Raw genomic sequence first — 21,052 nt, forward strand, 5'->3', positions numbered from 1 at the left:
TACATTCACAGACACAGTACACAGTGTATCTCAGACTTGAAAGGACAGAGAAAAAAAACACACTTCAATTGAAGCCAGTTCCGTGTTCTCAGTCACGATTTGTTGGTTTCCAAATCAAACGCTATGATTTAATGAATTTCCTGTCCAGGACACAGGGTGAGAGGCCTGTTTATTATTGTGATTGCACACCGCATCCTGTGATGCTTTTTCTTATATCTGACACACACACTATATATAACGTTCTCATGAGAAATGGCCCAACCCAGCCATGCCGAGGGACAGTCATTTAGTCAACTCACACAGTATCAAGCAGGCACTTGGCAGAAACATTGATTGAGTTGTTCTTGGAGGTCAGACACGTATTGTGTTGCTTATGACCAAGTCAGAAAGGTTAAGTATTACCTGAGAGCACCACAGCAGCCGCCCATGCCCTGTTCCCCCTCTGAGACACACTGACATCATCAACGTACTTGACCCATAACCCTGCCACTCTCACATGGCGCCATGCCGAGGTGCCTCCAGTCTTGTTTCATCCGTCCGTCTCTGCCAAATGTAATCTACATAATGAACATGCTTAAGACCAGCTGCTGATGCTAGAATATCTGAAATTTGTTGTTAGACTGAGTCTATGTAGAGGCATGTAAACTCTTTATCCTACAGATATGACAACCTTTATATAGAAATTATGTTGCATATTCAGATACATTTACAAGTTTTGACATTTTGTTGTACCTCAATATTGTATAATAGTCTAAACGTACAGTATGTCTGAGACCAGACAGGAGAAGAGTCACATGCAATCTGCACATGGAAGATAACAACCCCAATTATTTTAACATAATTTGGTGAATCAGTGCTTGTTAATTTGATTTAAATTGATTCTGAGTGGGTTGTAAGTCAGATTTGTGAATTAAGAAATAAAGGATCGATAAAGATCGATAAAGGAAATAAAGTATAATTGCAGAGTAATGTCTCAGCAGATTACGTTTGGCCTCTTCACTGGCTGACACATGGTCCTTTGTAAAGCTCTGTTCTGGTTCTGGTTCTGGTTCTGCTTCAGTGTCTGTGTTGAGTGTGTTCAGTTTTTGGCTGGATCCTCACTAGGCCCTTGTTCTTTGCAGCCCGGCTGCACCACGAGCCTGACGCCGCGCTGGAGGAGGCCCAGGGACAGTGGACCAGGCTGGGCCAGGCTGATGGGGAGCCTCGTGCCTGGGTCCTGGGCCCACTCCTGGGTCTGGTCCTGGGAACCACAGCACTCTTATCTGGCCCGGGCAGGAGGCGCACTGGGCTTCCTGTGCGAAAATCAGAGCGCTTTTCCTCTCGTTGTTTGGCTTCCTCTCCGACGCGAGACGCTTCCCAGCAGCATGATTGTCCCTTCGTCTTCAAACGTGGCACAGTCCACTTCCTCAAGAGCTTGATCTATTCTTGAGAGCCCCCCACACACACACACACACCCCTTTCCCCAACTCTGCTGCCCCCCACACATACCTCTCCGACCCCTTCCCTCACCAGCTCTGCCCTCCACCCCAACCCATCACTCCCCATTGCCTCCCGCCCTGGAGCCCACCCCTCCACCACCATCTCCACACACTCATTAGTGCTTCACCACAGCAGCCAGAACCCTCAGTGACATTACCAATGTGGACCATGTGATGATCCTGTGCTTGCTAAACTGGTGTGGAAATTGAGGAAAGTGACTTGGAACACTGCTGAGCAGTGAAGACCAGGAGACACAGGAAGCAAGGAGTAAAATAAGTCACATCACTAAGGATATAAGGGCACCTGCATTACTTATTATTTATTTATTTCCTTCATTATCATTACCCCGCACCAGCCATCCTGTAGTTTTATGCTTTTTACATTTCACAGACATTTTGAGCCAGAAGAAGTGCAATTCCATCCGTCCACCACCACATTTCTGGAGCTGCTTTGCTTGTGTTTTGTGTCCTAGAGTGGTACTATAATGGGTGCATGAATCGTGCCTGTCCCATGCCCTAATCTGATTCTGACATCCGCAAAAGCTGTGAGTTCCTGTTCCGATTTTTAGCCGCTGGTAAAAGGTCAAATGTGCTCCACCTTGGACGGGCGAAAAACAGGAGAGAGGACAAGCTTTGTGTTGTTCACTATGGGATGCCTACAGTTCTCTATTAAAAGACTGATGGTCAGCAGACCCCTACCATGTAGGAAGTCTCCACAGACCAGAGACTATAACTGCCCTCTGTCACATCATGTCATCCTGTGTCGTTCAGTGCCATCCCATGTCAAAGTGTCTTCTGTTTGTGAAATGATGTCAGTAAAACAGCCCTGTGGTCTTTGTATTGAAAGTTAATTAAAATCTAAATGTGTGTTTGATACTACAAGCCATAAGTGTTTTAGTAAAGTCGATTTCTCTGTGTGTGCATGTGTGTGTAAAGTAAGTGTGAATGTGCGTACTTGTGCAGGAACTTCAGTGTGTGTGTGTGTGTGTGTGTGTGTGTGTGTGTGTGTGTGTCTGTCCCATTCTACGGGTTTCTCTCAATGTGATTCATTCTTTGTATACAGATGTTCTATGAGTAATATATGAATCTAATATTTAATAATTTTATACAACTAACTTACATATGACGAATGACTATATTTGCCAACTTTGTATGAATCTGTTAAGATGTAATGAAGTGTTATATCTGTTGTTTATGTTTTTGCATTAAACTTTGCTTATATTTGTGTATTGGTTTATATGGCTTTGTGGTTATTTTTGGGGTTAACACAGGAACGGACAGGGTCAGCGGTAAAAGTGTATTTTAGGCAGTGAAACAAGACAGGAAGAAAAGGCAGGAGATGACCCCCACTTATACACAGAACAGTTCATATTCATATTTCCAGGCGGCTGCTGCTCGCTTTTGGCAGGCACACACTGTGTGAATGTGAATGTGGCTGTCACTGTGTATGCATGCATGTAAATCTTCTGTTTCTAACCACATTTGTCTCGCCCACATCCATCTAACTAATCATATTTGTGTGTGAGTGCAACTTTGAGTGAGATTGCTCTTCCTGGGAAGCGTGGGAGTGTTGGCTTGTGTAGCCGAATCTGTGCCTGTGTGCTGGGTGTGTGTGCATGTGTGCATTTGGTGTGTATGTTATGTGTGTGTGTCAGGCCCTGAGTGTCATGCAAAGGGTGGGTAATTTGTGCAATCGCGTACCAGATGCCAAGAGGAAGAGCAATCAGGGAGCAGAGAGGAACCAACCTCAGGGAGGAGCTCAGGACAGACAGAAAAGGATGACGACAAGGATACAGACTGAGACAGGGAGTAGAGAGGGGCAGTGACACATTCATAAACAGGCAGAGGATCAATGAACAGAGTGGAAATGACAGTTTACAATGAGGATGGCGGCTAATGTCTAAATAATGAAGCTGCATTCTTTTGATTATGAGATCTGTCTACATTATACTACCCAAGAGATAGATGGATAGATAGCACTATAGATATCCCAATGACACAAGCAGCTCTGCACAAGTTAGAACATAATAAAGAAAAGTAGCATGTGGAAAGTACAAATGAAAAAGTTATTTTCAGCATCACTCACACAATCATCACATGATCATCAAGCCTAGTTGCACAATTGGAAGTGTGTTGCGACCATAGACTGTATATAAGAAAGGTTGCAACTCATCTTCATTTTAGCAATGAATGTTCTCAATGACAACACACTTTTTTTTACTTCAGCCAAGACACAGAGTCTCTCTGAGTTATTCCTAAAAGAATAGCAACGACTGATAGATTTGAGTTCAGGACAACTCTCAATGTAGAGAATTTCCATAGTAAAAGTACCACATGAATTTGAAGTGCTGTAAGAACACATTGCTCCATACTTTTACGTAGTATGGGACAGATGTTACAGGGATGCTTTCACATGATTTATTCCTGGTAATAAACTCAATGAACATGAATCAACAGGAAGTTTTGTAAATATAGTATTATTATATTCGGCCACTTTAAAGCTACCTAAAATCCCACAAAGGAATACTTCTGGAATTCAGGATGATGTGGGGTTTCATTTCAATTATTATTTTATTTATTAAGGAACTTAATTAACTGTTTACAGTTATATTACAATTAACCTGAACAAACAATGTTTCACCCCTAATTCAACTATTAATAAGCAATTAAGGAGGTCCATAGGTAGCTAGAGACACTTGGGCTGATGAAATTAGTACTTCTTACTACATGCTCAAATATGATGAACTGCTTTACTGTGTAGTTTCTGTGAAATGTAATGTCGAAGTCACTTCCAGATAACAAGGACAAGCTTTCTCTCCTTGATGCAAGATAAAACCCTTTTTTTCCAGAAGTATTTTAAAACATTCCTGGTTCCATTAGTACTTCATTGCATAAATACTACAAACTATTTTAAGTCCAAATTTGCTCCTTTTTCTGTAATCAAACAAAAAGAGAAAGACAGTCAGTTTGAGGGGGATGGGGGAATGGACACTGTCCGTGGTGCTGAAGTAGCAGACGGATTTGTTGTCCCATATGGACGCTTGGGCAAGACACCTTTACAAAATTTTTCAGCACTACAAGCAACTTATGTCAGGACCATGTCAGGTGACAGTATAAAGAGCAACAAAGCAAAAAAAAAGTACATCTAAGACAGCAGAAAATACCACATCACCTTTGTATGTAAGACAGAAAATAAATAGCATTGGCACTAGTGCTACCACTTCATCTAAAGGGGAAACTCTACATACAATAATTGCACAGGCCAAATGTGAGTGTTTGCACACAAATACTCAAATATAATAGTTTAAGTCAGTTGTCAAGCTTCTCCACTGTGAGGATTTATTGGTTTCCATTTTATATTATTGTAAATTGAATTACTGGGTTTTGGAGTGTTGATTGGATAAAACAGAATATTTGAAAACAATACTTTGGGCTCTGGGAAATAAATTGATGGGCATGTCCATCTATTTTATTGACTAAATGAACAATTCAATGAAGAAAATTATTGATATCATTGGTTAATCATCAGTTGCAGCCCAACATTAGACATAATCTTCATACCAAGTAAATTAAGTTACTGGACACACTGATATCAAACAATCAAAACATCTGCTCCTGTATGATTTCAGAGTTTGTCATTGGAGATGTGCATAAATAAACCACAGCTTGCGCAAACTCCAGCTCCCAAAGCCCTGCTAGTGTGTACTCACAGGATTGTGAGAGTCATTGAGAGGCACAGGAATTCTTGTCCTGGTGATTTCATAAGAATGGAAGGAAGTCGATTGACAGGATGACAGTACAACCTCTGCATCCTCCACAGATGAGCAATCCAGCATTACATAGCAATTCAAAGATCCACTATTGTCAGCCTGCAGGACAGGGTGAGAGGACGTGATGCTATTGATAAAAATGCTTTGGTGATGATGATTATGTGAATGAGGGTGAAGACAACATCAAGCAGCGACAATCAAGTCATTTCCCTGAAGGTCTGGTCTTCCTCCTGCAGAGCTTGCTTTAGAAAAACACACACAATCACACCCACACACACATACACACCTGGAGGCAGCACATACTTGTGTCAACACAGCTGAGTCCCTGTCCCTCTCCTCCTCCTTCTCCTCCTTCAAGGTGTGTGTGTCCAACGTCCTCCTCACTGTGGAGCCCTGTGACAGAGAGACCCCCCGTCACGTCCATAAGCAACCACATCCTGAGTGTTAAGCACAGACAGGAAGTGCTCCAGGGGAAGAAAAAGGTGGGTGAAGCACTGAAATAAGCACCGGGACTGATACATGAGCCATGTTGCGTTAGTAACGGGATTCTTAGTTACCCCACAAGGTTTCTAATGAGATTAAAAACACAAAGGTACAATAACTACAGTTTGTTCTGGAAATTGTTTTTAATTGCACTTATTGGCAGATTCTATGACCATATTGACCAAAAATGCACCAACCTGAATAGAAGTTACAACAGTTATAATTAAGGACATCTTCCTTTGCTCTGTTGCTCTTACTCCCTTCCTTTGCTCACTACTCTCACACACACATGCACAGATACACACCTATATTAATACTTATCGACAGCTTGCGTGTCGAGCTGCCCACTGGCTTGTAAGTGGGCAGGAGGTCTGGCTCAGAGATGCCTATTGTCTGCTCAGTGAGCCCATGGAAAATATGAGCCCTGCCATCAGTGGTAGAGGTAACGAGCCTGAACCTTACACGTGTGCATGAATACGTGTGTGCATGTGCGTGCGTGTGTGTGTGTATGTGCCTGTTTTTCATGGTGTGCTGACTGCCCATTTGTTCATGCGGATGTTTGTGCTTTCCACAGACGGTGGGGGTCTTGACCGTGGCAGAGGCCTTTGTGTCTGGAGTGTATCGCTGCGTTGCCTCCAACTCTGCAGGCACAGACCAGCTAGATGTTCACTTCTACGTCACAGGTGATCCTAAAAAAGAATAATTTCCTCAGATATATTACTTACGAGCATTGTCTTTTTCTTGTCAACATCTGGGAATTTTTTGTCAAAGCTTAAAGAAGAAATGACAGTAAAAAATGACTATTTTGAAGTCCCCTCGCAATACTTCCACCCTGTCAATTCCCAGAATCATCTTACTTTGAATAGCTTAACTAGTATCTGTCTTCTATCTCCCTTCTTTCATCACTTTGCTTGTACTCTTGATGAACCTGAAACTAGGCGTTTATCAGCGGATCCACTTAATGCTTTGTCATCATTAGTTCGTTTATTTGTCAGTTTTGGGTTGGAAACTGACCGGTTTGTTAATTATTTATTATTCATTCATCTTGTGATTGGCTTTCACATCAGTAAAAACACACTCATACACTTACTCATGCACAGACATTATTGTTGCCTTTTGCTCACTTGTTTGTATTATTAGACCAAAATTAACGAAAAAAAGCATGAGCAAAAGGGACATCGAGCCTCTGCAGCAGATGAGCTATTTTTCCACATAGTCTATAATGTGAAAGTAACGACTGATCTGAGGAAAATAAAAGTAAAAATGCTGAGAGAAAAAGGAGGTGAGGAACAGGACTGAAGGGTAAAAAGAGAAGATGGGCAGGGATGTAACAGTTTTCAGGGTGTAGTAGAGTAGGGTATATGGAGTCGCAATGTCACAGACGTGCAAAGAGACACTGCAACGTAGTCTCTTTGTATGTTTGCAACCTATTGCATTTTCACTTTCTTCTGACAAATGAACTTATTGTAAGTCGCTTTGGACAAAACGTCTGCTAAATGTCCTAAATGTTAATGTAAAATGTAACGTCACTACACTGCTGTGGGAAAAGAGCGTGATGCTGGAGTCTAGAAAGGACCAGGAGCTGGAGTGATGGGACAGCAGCTGCTTCTGCACTGTCCACTAACATATCACCATTAGTTTTTTATTCAGGAAATGTGTCTTCACATTTTTTATTACATTATAACGTTAGCAGCTCAGTGATCCTTATATAACATAAATTCTTTAGTGATATCAGGTTACAAATTTGAACATTTTTCATGGAGAAAATGTGAAAAGTTACACAGATTACCAGACACAAGAACTCAAATAGATATTTCACAAGCTGCAAAATGCAACGTGTTACCAAACAAGTAACACACACATTAATGCAGATGGAAATACTTGGCAGAACAAAGTAGCGTATGTGCATTGGTTACGTGCTGTTGTTTTGTGTGCGATGTGAGGTTAGATTTGTTACCAGGCATTCAGGTTAAGGTTTTTTGTGTCTATTTGTTTTTGAGTGTGTCTGTATATATATGTGTTCTGTGCATAAGGCTGTGCTGAGATGTTAGTGTGTGAGCAAGAACGAAACAGGAACCTGGAGCTCTTATCGTTCCACTTCCCCGCACAGCGCACTTCCTTGGACTGGCAAGTCCGCTTTATTTCTGGAGGCCTTAGGGTGTTCGGGAAAGATAAACACTATCTGCCATCAGGAAACTCTTGAGTTGTTTCCACGGGAAGTTTCAAATGGCTAAAGTAAATAAAATGCCTTTTCACTGTATTCCACTAGCTGCTTTTACCCACAATAGCCATTCAACATTGTTGCCAAAGGTTACAAAAAATGGAGGATCGGTCGAATTAGCTTTCCTGGTTTCAGGCACCTGACAGGATCCACATCTGCATGTCGAGAAACCGAGAGGGCCTATCCATCAAACAGGAGATCAATGAAGATTTATACTTTGTTCCTATTCCCTCGCCCTCACCTCTTCTTCCCTGTCAATCCATCTTCCCATCACTTCTCTGTTTCCACCAGATGTCCCAGGAGGCTTCAGCGTGAGCCAGAGTGAAGAACCTAGAGAGGGTGGAGACCTTCATCTAACCTGTGTAACCAATAAGTACCTGTACACCGCGTTGTCATGGCAACGAGTGAACAACACAGAGGATGCCCGGTCCCGCAGTCCGGCCAGGAGTATGCAGCAGTTCACATCAGGGGAGTTCTCCAGCTCTCTGGTCCTGTTGTTAAGCAACCTAACAGCCAGAGACTCTGGAGCCTACAGATGCTCCGCTCGCCACCTCATCACCGGACAGGAGACCCACCTGGACACACAGGTGGTGGTCACCAGTGAGTAGTCACCACTTTATGATCTGGTCTTCCTCTTCCTTCTCAACATCTATAACCCTGTACCCTGTATTCCGGGACAGTTTCTTTCAAATTAATTATTATTATCATAATTTTACTTTGTTAAACAGTAGATGAATTAATCTAGTAAGTCTAAATAAATGTTTTTATTTTGAAGCACTTTGTAGCAAAAGTTGCAAAGCTTCACAAAAAAAGCATTTAGCTCAAAATATCAAACAGACAAGAGCAACAAAATAGAAAAACAACATAACAAAAAATGGTGAAACAATAGATATAAACAATAAACTGTGGAAGCAAAGAAGGTCTGTAATCATTGGAATTTTATAAGCAAGTGGATATCTGACTTAAATTTAAGCACTACTGAGTAGGTGATTTTTAGGTGACTGAGTAGAAAATTTAAATATGTAGTGTTTTACTTTTTTAAAAAACACTCTTATTTAATTTATGTTTTGAATTCCTCACCATTTCAGTGTGTCCAGGGGTTTTCCAGTTGCTCATCTGAACTTCTTTTTTCTCAGATCATATGACTGACAGGATGTAACCTGATAGGTCTGATCTGATCTGATTGGTATACTGGATGTTCAAGTTTGAATTCTTCATCATGAATTTTAGCATCTGAATTGGACAAATCCAATTGAAGCAAATCAATTTAAATGACTTAAATTTTTTGATATGACCAATTTCAGCAACTTGAGTAAAGTTTTGTTTTCTATTTTTTATTTGACTTAGTAAAACCTAAAAAGAAAGATAAAAATTAAATCTACGTTTGGAGGGGAATTCAAACCACATTCATTCAGATAAATGGTTTTCATTGTAGAATATTTCAATGCTGTAAATTCAGTGCTACCTCAAGCATTACATTTCACAAATAGTTATTCAGTTACTTATATATTTGAAATTATTTTAGCTTTTCTTTTCTTCCAGACAAATTACAGTGTGCAAGAACTGAAACCGTCCCCATGGGCTGAATTATTCAGGGGTCTCAGAGCTGAAAAAGTGCCCTTGAACATAGCAGAACAGATTTAGGATATCATTTATCTCAGGGCCAATTGAATGAATTTGTTGCTGAAAAACTGTTAGCTAAATTTCAAATGCAGATCTAAGTTCAATTATCTCTTTACTTAAAATCCACAGCTGCCCTGTTTTTTCTGTGCACAGATGTTGCACATACATACAAAAAAATACCCACTCTCACAGAGTTTCACTGCTTGGGAATTGGGTCCCCTTGACTTCCTGGGGCCCCACCCTGCCTTTGCTCTTGCACTCCAGCTCAGCACCTCTTTCACGTGGGAATGAGCTCTTGTCTGGAGGAAGAGCACACAATGGCACTTCCCACAATGCCACATTTACAGGCCCCCATACAGGGCCGGAGGAACAATCAGCCAATCAGACACTGTCAGGCCCTAGCCCCCGTGGACAATCATCAATTGTTGTCCAGGAGGAAGATAGGGGAAACAACAATCAGTCGCCTTGGTTAAGTGACTTTTCTTCATGTCTTTTACTGCTGTTCTCTATACAATCAGGGCTCAACACGTCAACATCCTCCCTCAGGACTCTCACAAGAGAGTTACTAGAGAGTCATGGTGACCAGAAATAGACAACTCGGAGAGCCAAAACAGGGAGAAGGGAGGAAAAAATTAAAACATGGGGTTAGAGAGATTCAGGGAGCAAGAACTCATCTAGTCTAATTATAGAGTATTGTAGGGTTATTACAGTGCATGAAAATGAAAAAAACTGATTCCAACTCATTGTGTGCACTCATAGGCCAATGGCTGTCCACATGATGAAATACTACATTGTTATTGCTTTTTAGAAATGGGTTTGTATTGCCGGGCATTTCCATTGAGTGTAAGGGGCCCAAGAGAGCGCCCACGTCAGCTGACTCACAGGTTGAAGCCAAGGCCACTCTTTTGGAAAAATGTGTCACTGCCATTGCGTTATTGTCCAAAAGTGGCACTGGTCCAGAAAACAGTGGGAAAAAATAGCACTAGTTTCACTTTATCACAAATCTGTTTAAGTCTATAAATAACTACAGCCGTATAGAGAGAAACTAATGTTTTTTAAGGTAATTTGCTGTGAGAATTCTTTACTTAAGTAAAGGAGCAATGTAAAATAGACTGTTATAAGTAAAAGTTTTCTGTTCAAAATTTTACTTGAAGTCTAGAAGTACTAAGTATTAATAATGTATAATTTTATTTTAATAATAAAGTACTGACCCCTTTCACATTACACATGGTTTAATATGTAATGTGAAAGGGGTCAGTTGTGTTGATGAACTCTGTAGTTCCCCTTAGCCATACAGAGCATTTTAGCATTTTTTAGCTCATTGTTTTGGTTTCCCCAATACACTTGTTGACTATTTAGGTTGACACTCGCTGCTCTCATCATGGCCATAGCAGGCAGTTGTTTTGAGCAAAAAAGTTCGAAAAACCCAAGTAGTGGAGCCTTAGCAGCTAAAAAACTGAAATTTTTCTCAGGAGCTGGTGGAGACCAAAAACAGAGCCAAAAGGAGAGTGAATATTGGACTTAAATTTGCCTGGTGGCCAGAAACAACTCCAAATAATAGTAAACAGTAAATGCTAATGTTGCTCTGTGTCTGCTGCTGAATGTGTAAACAGGCAACGGTTTGCTAATAAGTTAGCTATATCAACTTTAAAGGTGATAACACATCAGTATCAGTGAGTTTGTCAGTTTACAGCTTGTTGCCATTGTCCCAAGAGGAAAAAAAACAGTTGTATTTGCAGCTTTAAAGTATCCAAAGTAAGGTACTTCTTAGAATTAAATGACTAATATATTATTATTATATGCATTAATGTGTGAACTGCATCTTAGTTGGTTAAAGTGGATGTTGTTTTAACTCCTTTATGCTGTTATGTAGTTAATAAAAATAATACAGTGTCTTTATAGGCTAATAGTTAGATATTTTTATGTAATTATTACCCAATCTACCCAATCAAAAAAGTAACTATAACTGTCAGACAAATAGTGGAGTAGTATAAAGTTGCAGAAAATTGACATACAAGTAAAGTACCTCCGCATTGTCTAAAGTAAATGAATGAATGACTTAGTTACATGAAACCACTGCTAATTTACCAAACATTGCACAGACACACACTCATACTTTGGCACTCATATTATTCACGGTATGTGTGTTTCTCCTTTCAGTTTTGGAGCCTCCGGTGCTGCTGACTAATTTGACAGATTGTACTGTCAACGTTAGCAGCTCAGTGATCCTTAGCTGTCCCTCGGCGGGCATCCCGCCCCCAACCATCACATGGTACAAGGATGAACATGCTCTGTCTCGGGGATCAGGTAAAAGAAATACCATTCAACATGCAAACTGTAGCTGTATTCTGGTGTCTAACAGTCTGTACCACCATCGTCAGGTATTGTGATATCACCAGAAGATGGGAATCTCCATATTGATCGAATCACAGTGGAGGACCAGGGCCTGTATACGTGCCAGGCCACAAATGAGAGGGGATCTGCAGAGAGCTCTGCCTATATATGGGTCAACGGTGAGTAAATATCAACCAGTTGTATTTTTCAAGCATCTCTGCCTTTGATGGGCTGTGTTTACTTAAGATAAGACTCTTCCATATATGGGAATATCTAAATCTCCATTGTTCCCAGTCTGGATGTACAGACATATTAGTACAGTATATCCCATTGTTTATATGGATGTATTATTTATAGGACACATGGTGTGTCAGTTCTATTAATGGAAGATGACATGTCTGTTTATTAATTTCTGAGTAAACACTGATCAAAGTAAGTCTAAGCGTAATCCCACACTTAGCCTTTTGTTCAGTCCTTATTCATACACACACATACACACACACACACACACACACACAAACACACACTTACTCATACATCCGGTGATGGCAGAAGAGGCAGGCCCCCGTGTGGTTCTGCTACCCTGCCCCCAGTTTGAGCACGTTTCTGGGGCAGGAGCGCTGGACACTCTTCCCAGTCCGGGTCTGGAGTGAGGAGTGGCTGTGTGTGTTGTTGAGTTCTGATCAGTCAGGAAGGAAGCTGTCTCCCGTTTTTATTTCCTCTGGAAGGGCACAGCTTGCATTTCAGAGCGGCTCCGCATTTCTACTTCTTCACATCAAAAAAAGGATAAAAGAAATAAACTTTAATGAGGAGGATGGGCGGTAGGGTTTATGGATAATGGTGTGACGGTGAAAACACAGTGCCCCCATTTGGAAGTGTAGAGAACAATTTTTAAACGATTTATTGTAATTTTCAGCGTATCTTTGATTTCTCTGCAGTTTTTTAATGAACTGAAATTAATGTATTTGAATGCCAGAGGGCCATTTAGAAATGATCTGATTTGAAAATAGAAATCTTTTTTCAGCTTCATAACAATATTCAAAGTCCTGTGCAGCTCACTCCAGGCAGGCAACATTAAAGCTTGCCAAGCACTAAGGTGTATTTGTGGTCTGTGTGTTTGAGCAGGTGCCTCAGAAGCCTCTTCTCTGGAAATCCCCACACTTACCTGTACCTGTGTGGTGGCCACTCTCTTCTGGCTTTTGCTCACGCTCTTCATACGCAAACTGAAACAGGTGAGAGGAAGTAGCAAAAACTTGTTTTCTGCTATGATGAAACAAATATATGGAAAACTGAAGTAAGTAATTTTCACTGTATAATTCCACCTTTCTAGTTATATGACTGGTGGGACGTGCAAGATTTCCATTAAGCAACAACGTCTCAGTCCATCCTCTTGTCTTGTCATTACGTTACCAAGTTGTTGGTGGTGAATATTTGTGTTTGCCAAGATTTTTCTCAGCAGTTGCAGTACCAACCTACAGTACAAAATACAAAATCCATACTCTTCCAAGTGTACTACAAGTATTTAGATTTATGTATTGTCTTCTAGTCATTTTTTGTCCCTTTCATGTTACATACGTATCCACACACTATTAAAAAAACTACTTGTTTGGATGTTTAATAGATTAGATTATTTTAGACATCTCACATTCTCCTCATTTTTATCCACATGAACTGTTCTACTCCATACATGTTTGCTTATTGATTGTCCACCAGGCTTCATTTTTAAATAAATATAACACATAAATAAAGGGCTTTTCATCACCATCTTTTCAGATCTCATATGTTGGCATTTCCTATAAGAACCTGACCTCAAAATAGTCCCTGCTCACAACTTTCTACAAAATACCAGGAACTACTACACTTTTGTGTTAGTATGGTATGGGCCTGTACATTTGAAATGACCTTAAACTACAGTAGTATTGTACATTGGTTTCAGTTGCATGTAATTGCGCTCTTCTACACTTCTCTTGGAGCACCTCATTTGTTATAATGTTAACTTGTTTTGTTTATTTTTCTGTCTTACAAAACAAAGCCCAACAGCTCAAACACCAAATCAGAGTACCTGTCAATCATTATGGATTCAGGAGAGGGGCCGATAGAGGAGCAGTGTGAGAGGCTGCAATATGACCCCAACCAATGGGAGTTCCCTCGGGAGCGGCTTAAATTAGGTACACCTATTTATTTTATGAAAATTAAATATGCAGAAATGTAATGTTTTTAACCCAGTGATATGAAACAGGAAGTTTTTTTGGAAATGTAATGCTAACGATGGGAGAGAGGGAGGGTCACATAACAGACACGAGGACTTTCTCATAGGTCTTATCAGGCTATTATTGGGAGTGACTTCATTCCATTAATCAGACTTTGCGTCTGTGTTGTCTGTGGTGAGCTAATCAACTCCAACAGGGGGGGTGTAAACTGTGTTGACTGGAACTAATCAGCTCTCACTATTGTCAGGGTGAGGTTCAGTTAGATGGACTGTTGATGTGGTCTACAATCTTCTCTTATCAGCGTCTCACGTCCGGGATGGATGATAATAGCAATTAATAAAGTGGCTCAATTAAACACAAAACACACACCTCCCTTTCCCACTCACGTCCTTTCTTTCTGTTTCAGAGAAACCTCTGGGCCGTGGAGCCTTTGGTAAGGTGATGCAGGCATCTGCCTTTGGTATAGACAATGCCACCAGCTGCAGCACTGTGGCTGTTAAGATGCTCAAAGGTACAAAGTCAGGGCCCCAGTGTTCAGAGATCATAAAATTACAATTCTGTGAGAAAACATTAGTGCCACTTTTTTTTACTTTTCTGTCTTTTGTCCACCAGAGGGAGCTACAGCCAGCGAACACAAAGCTCTGATGACTGAACTAAAGATCCTTAATCACATTGGACATCATCTGAATGTAGTCAACCTACTGGGAGCCTGCACCAAGCCGGGAGGTGTGTGTGTGTGTGTGCGCGCGCGTGCGCGTGTGTTGTCCATGCCTGCGCATATGTGAATATGCATTTAGGTGTGCTATGAGCTTGTCAATGCAAGTATGAATATTTATGTGTGTTTGTGCCTTCATGTTTGTCATAACTTTAGTTGTGTGTGTGTTTCTGTGTGTGCAGGACCACTGTTGGTCATAGTCGAGTACTGTCGCTACGGAAATCTCTCCACCTTCCTGAAGAGCAAGAGAGAGGTGTTTGTGGACAAGATGGTGAGTCTACAAACACAAAAGATGGCGTTGAGATAGCCATGGCAGCCGTGTGGTACACAAAGCAGGACTTACACGATGTGACACATAGTTTACACATGCCTTGTGTTTCAGCGTCTCCATGCAATTGAGAAAAAAATAAATCCTCTTTGTGCGTCACCCAATTACAAAATCATACACTTAAAAACTCACTTCTGCAATCGGTTTGAGGTTCGAAGATGTTATCTGTTCTCGTGTACCTCGTTTACTTCCTGAATTTCTTAACAGTTTTAGACCTAACTAAAAATGTGGCCTCAAAGGTTATTGTCACAGAGCAAAACATGTTATAGAACTTCTTCTTACACCATTCAACAAATTGATCAAAAACACTTGACAAATATTACACACATAAGCCTTTCCCCACACCGTTTGAGTCCATCTAATCGTTTAACTGTCCTAATTCTCGGCCTCTGTCATACAATGTTTGATCATAACTAATTGATTTCTTCCCATCTTAGCCTTCCGGAGGAAAGGATCGGGGGGCAGGTTGTGTCGGCAGCTTGTCTGACAGCCAGAGCAGCATTAGAACAGAATTTGATGAGAGAGATGAGAAAGAGAATCACCTTGGTGAGAGCCTAGTGAACATTTCCAATGTTTGTGGGTAATCAAACTGCTTGATTACACCTCTCTCTTTCTCCTTCTAGATCCCAAATCTGGCTCCAACTCCCCTTTATGCCTGGAGGATCTCATCTCCTTCAGCTTCCAGGTTGCTCGAGGGATGGAGTTTCTGGCCTCTCGCAAGGTCTGATACTTGAGCTGTGTGTGTGTATGCATATACACAAGTGTGTTTCATATATGTGACTTTTTGTGTTCCCTGTGTTTCTACATCAGTGTATTCACCGAGACCTGGCAGCCAGGAACATCTTGCTCTCTGACAATAAAGTGGTCAAGATCTGTGACTTCGGCCTGGCCAGAGACATCTACAAAGACCCCGACTATGTCCGCAAGGGAGATGTAAGTACATGTGAGCAATCTGGTTCCAAAGTCCACCGTTTGGAAGTAGTTAGGTTTGTGTTTTTATAATTCATAATTAAGATCACCACTAAAAAACAAAAACCCTTATTTATCAAATTTGACATATTCTAGTATTTAATTTTTATAGTGTTTTTGTATTTTAGAATTCATGAGCTCCATTGTTTCATAAATAATTACCATTAGTCTAAAAAAAACTATTCCAAATAGGGTGCTTTCATATTTTTATACCTGCTGCAGTACATTTACAAGATAAACAACTTTTGCAGACATTTTCTAAAAAGATACTTTGGACAAAAAGGCTGGTTCATGTTTTAATAAACAACTGTAAATTGCAACATTTGTTGTTATTCATGTGGTTGAAATTATGCTACATAAGATTTAAAATGCCATAATTGAGGATTAAAACAGATTGAATGTCTAGTTTTTTAAACCCAGGAGAATTATGCATCCTTTCACTGCTGCTCTCAACATGAACTTGTTGCTTATGTTTTGGTAATATTAATCAATAATCATCAAGTAACACTTTTTCTCAAAAGGATCTGTGGCCTAACGGCTTTTCAGCCAGCCAAACTTTTCCTCATGAGTGGTCTTTTGTAACCCTGCTGATAGGCCCGCCTCCCTCTGAAGTGGATGTCTCCAGAGTCCATCTTTGACAAGGTGTTCACCACCCAGAGTGACGTGTGGTCCTACGGCATTCTGCTGTGGGAGATCTTCTCTCTGGGTAAGAGCCCTCTTTTGTTCTAAACATATACAGGCAGTGGACATAATAACAGAAACTCTATCCAAAACAAAATCCCTGTAACAAATACTATGATCTTTCATGTTTAAGACCGTGTTTGGAAGATGTTGTCTCAAAATTTTTGAGGTGTGTTCACATATTGATGTACTGACGTGTGTGTTTGTCCAACAGGAGCTTCCCCGTATCCTGGTCTTCACATAGATGAAGAGTTCTGCCATAGGCTCAAGGAGGGAACAAGGATGCGAGCGCCTGAATACAGCACACCTGAGATGTGGGTGGACATGTCACATACTGAAATCAGCCGGGAAGGCAGGGATGTAGTCAAAAGGGGGCCTTCCTGATGCGAGCCAGGTGGTGGTACTGTTAGTTTATTGATTCAAAATTATACACTATACCTGTATGTTTGTGTGTGCAGATACAGCACGATGCTGGCATGCTGGGAGGCCAGTCCCTCAGACAGACCAACATTCCCCGACCTGGTGGAGACCCTGGGAGACCTGCTGCAAGCGAGGGTTCAGCAGGTCAGAGAAGAAAGAAAGAAAGAGGTTTTCTCAGCACATGTATATGCTACACAAAAAGACAAAGGCACAAACGTCTCACAAAGTGGGAAAACGTACACGATACGTAATGGGAATCAACCAACTCACTGTCTTGGAGAGAGTTTAACCAGAAAAATAATGGTCAGATAATTTATAACACCAGCACTTGAATAGTCCACGGTGAGGCAGACAAAGATCCTCTGGAGAGAAAGTGGGACTGTGAGAGCAAATCATTACCATGTGTTCTGGAAATACTCTGGGATTTATAGCTACTGGGGAAGATGCCTCCAAAGGCTTTTCTAAAGCATACGAATTTAGAATAATGCTGGTCGCCAGTTAAAAAAAAGAAAATAAATTATGATAAAATGGTTATGTCAAAGAAAACCCACACCAGCAGACTGGTTTAATGTGATGCATGACATTTTCGTATTGAGACTTCAGGTTAAAGAGCATCAGCTGTATTGTAACCCCCCTGGTTCTCTGCTACACACAGACTCTTTGTTTGACTCTGTTTGTTTGGTTTGGTTTGGTTTCAAAGGCAAACATGTATAATGTAATGCTTTGTACCTGTTGATTTTCTACTCAAATAAAAAGAAAATATAGAAAAAAAAACAAATATCACAATACTGTAAGATCTTACAAATACCACACATGGGAGAAGTTTGCCCTCAGGGATTTCTGCCTTCCAGAAAGACTTACTATTTGGTTAGGGTTAGGCACCAAAACTACTTGGTTAGGGTTAGAAAAAAAAAGGAATGGAAGAAGGACTTTCTCCCAGAAAGCCCTGAAGGCAAACTTCTCCCATGTGCACAAATACACCAAATTTTTCCTTCTCTTGAACAGGATGGGAAGGATTATATTCCTCTGGAATCTTATATAACTGGAGACACTGGTCGCAGTGAGACCTTCAAAGAAAACCCGCTTGCAGTCACAAACCTGAGGTAAGGAAACATGAGAGAGAAAACAAACACGTGATTTTTACTGTATACAGCATGTAGGTCTGAGTCAGCGCACCTTGACTTAAGATGTATGTGTGAGTAAACAAGTATGGTAGAGAAGCGCTATAGCAGAAAACTACCTACAACAAAAAGGGAGTGAAACGATAGGTGCAGATGTAAAAGTGAAGGTAGAGAGTTATGTGAGGTAACTGAAACTAAATCCAGAAACAACAGGAAACAGGTTGAGAAAGTGGAGACATTTCCAACTTGTGTTTTCAATCTGAATCCAATCCTTCCAGTTACATGAGGGGTATGACCACACTTCAGACGTTTGAGGAACTGCCCTGCGAGGAGCCAGACAGCCCTGATGTAAGAGCACACCTTCACTTCTGCTTGCATGCCCACACACACACAGACGGGATGAGATAAAAAAACACATGCAATGTCACAACAGATGATAGAAGATAAGAAAAGACAAACTAATATGATTTTCTTTTTCTGAAAACTCTCTGACAAGCTGCGTTGTTTGCCCTCTTGGCTGTAGGATGAGCAGAGCGACAGCGGCATGGTCTTGCCGTCTGAGGAGCTGAAGCATCTGACGTGGAATAACGGCACCAAGAACAGGACGCTCAGCAGGTGCTGGCATCTAATCTCTGACCTTTTAACCCATGACTTCCAGACATCTCATCATCTTTGAATCAGCCACTTGTGATACATCTCAAAAGGAAATGATGCATTGATTCTATGAGTCAAAAATTATTTTTTTTTTTTAATCCCCGCATTGTTCAGGAAAATATTTGACATTTTGTAAAAAGATGAGTGGACGGCAGAGCCATCATATAAATCATTTAAGAATCAGTCAATACAGTATGTTAGCTTAATGCATAATGAACAAGATAACAATTCTCCATATGCATGTTTTTTTGTGTGTGTGTGTTTTAGGTTCTTTGCCTTCACTAAGTGCCCGGAAAACCAGGTGCCTTTCCTGTGCAAGGACATCACAGGTCTCTGTGAAGACGAGCCGTCTATCCTGCCGTGTGACTGGGAGTCTGACGAGGGCGGCTCCCCTCCTCCCGACTACAACTCTGCTTTTCTCTACCCCTCCCTCTAGCATCTGCTCCTGTCTTATATATCTCTTTGACAACTTTACACAGGGTATAAATATATTTTCCTGCTCGTCACTTATTCTGCTGTTTGCATCCTCTACCTCATTATAATATCTGCGTGTATTCTTCTGCCCTCTCCTCCTCTCGCAGATGTTTTTTCCTCTTCCTTCTTTAACAAAACTTCTTAAACATTTAATCAAACAACTCTTGATTAGACATCTCTTTGCTTTTTTTTTTTCTTCACTTTCCAAAGCCACATCGGTATTATCTTGCATTATTACACATAACCCCTTCCAAGAGCAGCTAAGTATTACTTGGTAGTACTTACCTAATGCATGAATGTATTTACTGACCTACAACTATTAGTGCTTATTGTATTGGTACCTCAAGTGCTGAGCTTTGTGAAGAGAAACACTGCTGTATGAAATTATTGTTTCTCCTACATGGCTACTATATGCTGGAAAAAAAAAAGTTTATTATCCATTGAACAGACAGGATGTATCTATCTGTATTTATTTTAATGCTGTAATCATTTCATGGATAAGTCCCTTGTTAATCATCTCTGTGCCTAAAATGTATTATCTGTATCTGTCTTAACAACAGCCCTGCTGCAATCCATCTTACTTCATGATGGTTATAATGTTCAGTTTTATGGAAACTGTTTTAGAAAGGTGCTGATTTATATCCAGCAGCATCACTGGGGGTGGACAAAATATTAGAAACACCTCCAAGTATAACATATTATAAAATACAGCCTGTAAAATCACCATCCAGTTAAATCATCTTTCTAAATCGGTTTCAACAAAAACAAAACCTTCATGAACATTACATTAATTGCTGCTGTTAGACTTTAGATAGATATACCTAATAAACTGGCACCTGAGTGTATATTTAATTCTATATTAATTCACAAATGACAAAAAGTGTTTTTTGCTTTATATTTTTATTTACAAAAAATATTGAATGCATGAAGATCAATTCAGTTAAGTGTAGCGTATTCCCCCTCCATCTACTCCATCCCCAAACTATTAGAGCTGAAATTATTAGTCAGTCGACAGGAAAGTAATTGGCAATGATTTTAGATAAATCAATTTGTTATTTTTCCAGCATAAAAAAAATACCAAACATATCCAAATTCCTGCTTCTGAGTTGTGAGGATTTGCTGCTTTTCTTTGTCATAGGTGTAAGTAATTTAATTACATCCACCACAATATTGACATTTAAACCACTGTTCAGAGAACATGCTGTCTGTGTCTGGATACTGAAATCTGATCGCTCAACTGCATTTACATGTTTGTTTTTTTCTAGATGCAGATTGCATGTTAACCCATTTTAATGTGGTCAAAGTGGCTAGTAGACCAGTACAGACGGTTTAACCCTCTAGATCTCACTCTACATGTCATCATTTTCTAGTGTTAGAAAAAAAACAACTTTGATGCTGTGCAATCTATTTGTATTTTTTTTTTAAAGCTGATTAATCAAAGAATTGTCCGTACAGTAAAATCAAACCCATGAGACATTTGTGTTGGTTTTATGTTTCTATAAACATGTTTTAAAATATTTCATTTATAGATTTAAACCTGTAATATCCCCATTTGACAAAAAGACAAGATC

The 21,052-nt window shown here is 40.4% G+C and overlaps 1 protein-coding gene across 3 annotated transcripts in view; it reads left to right on the plus strand.

Moving 5' to 3' along the window:
• Positions 1 to 20,955, plus strand: part of flt1 (fms related receptor tyrosine kinase 1) — a 34,784-nt gene extending 13,829 nt beyond the window's left edge. Inside the window, exons 11-30 of one of the 3 annotated variants that reach the window (XM_038727899.1) lie at positions 5,607 to 5,730; positions 6,306 to 6,414; positions 8,244 to 8,552; positions 11,736 to 11,882; positions 11,957 to 12,088; positions 13,035 to 13,141; positions 13,942 to 14,077; positions 14,526 to 14,630; positions 14,732 to 14,845; positions 15,017 to 15,105; positions 15,600 to 15,708; positions 15,786 to 15,883; positions 15,973 to 16,095; positions 16,726 to 16,837; positions 17,027 to 17,126; positions 17,271 to 17,376; positions 18,238 to 18,335; positions 18,632 to 18,701; positions 18,877 to 18,968; positions 19,275 to 20,955. In XM_038727899.1, the coding sequence (XP_038583827.1) occupies positions 5,607 to 5,730; positions 6,306 to 6,414; positions 8,244 to 8,552; positions 11,736 to 11,882; positions 11,957 to 12,088; positions 13,035 to 13,141; positions 13,942 to 14,077; positions 14,526 to 14,630; positions 14,732 to 14,845; positions 15,017 to 15,105; positions 15,600 to 15,708; positions 15,786 to 15,883; positions 15,973 to 16,095; positions 16,726 to 16,837; positions 17,027 to 17,126; positions 17,271 to 17,376; positions 18,238 to 18,335; positions 18,632 to 18,701; positions 18,877 to 18,968; positions 19,275 to 19,443 (2,449 nt within the window). In that variant the 3' untranslated portion in view covers positions 19,444 to 20,955. Of the gene's footprint in view, positions 1 to 1,121; positions 2,714 to 5,606; positions 5,731 to 6,305; positions 6,415 to 8,243; positions 8,553 to 11,735; positions 11,883 to 11,956; positions 12,089 to 13,034; positions 13,142 to 13,941; positions 14,078 to 14,525; positions 14,631 to 14,731; positions 14,917 to 15,016; positions 15,106 to 15,599; positions 15,709 to 15,785; positions 15,884 to 15,972; positions 16,096 to 16,725; positions 16,838 to 17,026; positions 17,127 to 17,270; positions 17,377 to 18,237; positions 18,336 to 18,631; positions 18,702 to 18,876; positions 18,969 to 19,274 lie in introns of those variants that run through there. The other 2 variants (XM_038727906.1, XM_038727912.1) reach the window with 2 other exon arrangements.
• The last annotated feature ends 97 nt before the right edge of the window (positions 20,956 to 21,052 follow it).

The sequence above is a fragment of the Micropterus salmoides genome, unplaced genomic scaffold, assembly GCF_014851395.1.
Source record: "Micropterus salmoides isolate LMB-PRFRI ecotype aquatic unplaced genomic scaffold, ASM1485139v1 Ms_hic_scaffold_1, whole genome shotgun sequence".
NCBI lineage: Eukaryota > Metazoa > Chordata > Actinopteri > Centrarchiformes > Centrarchidae > Micropterus > Micropterus salmoides.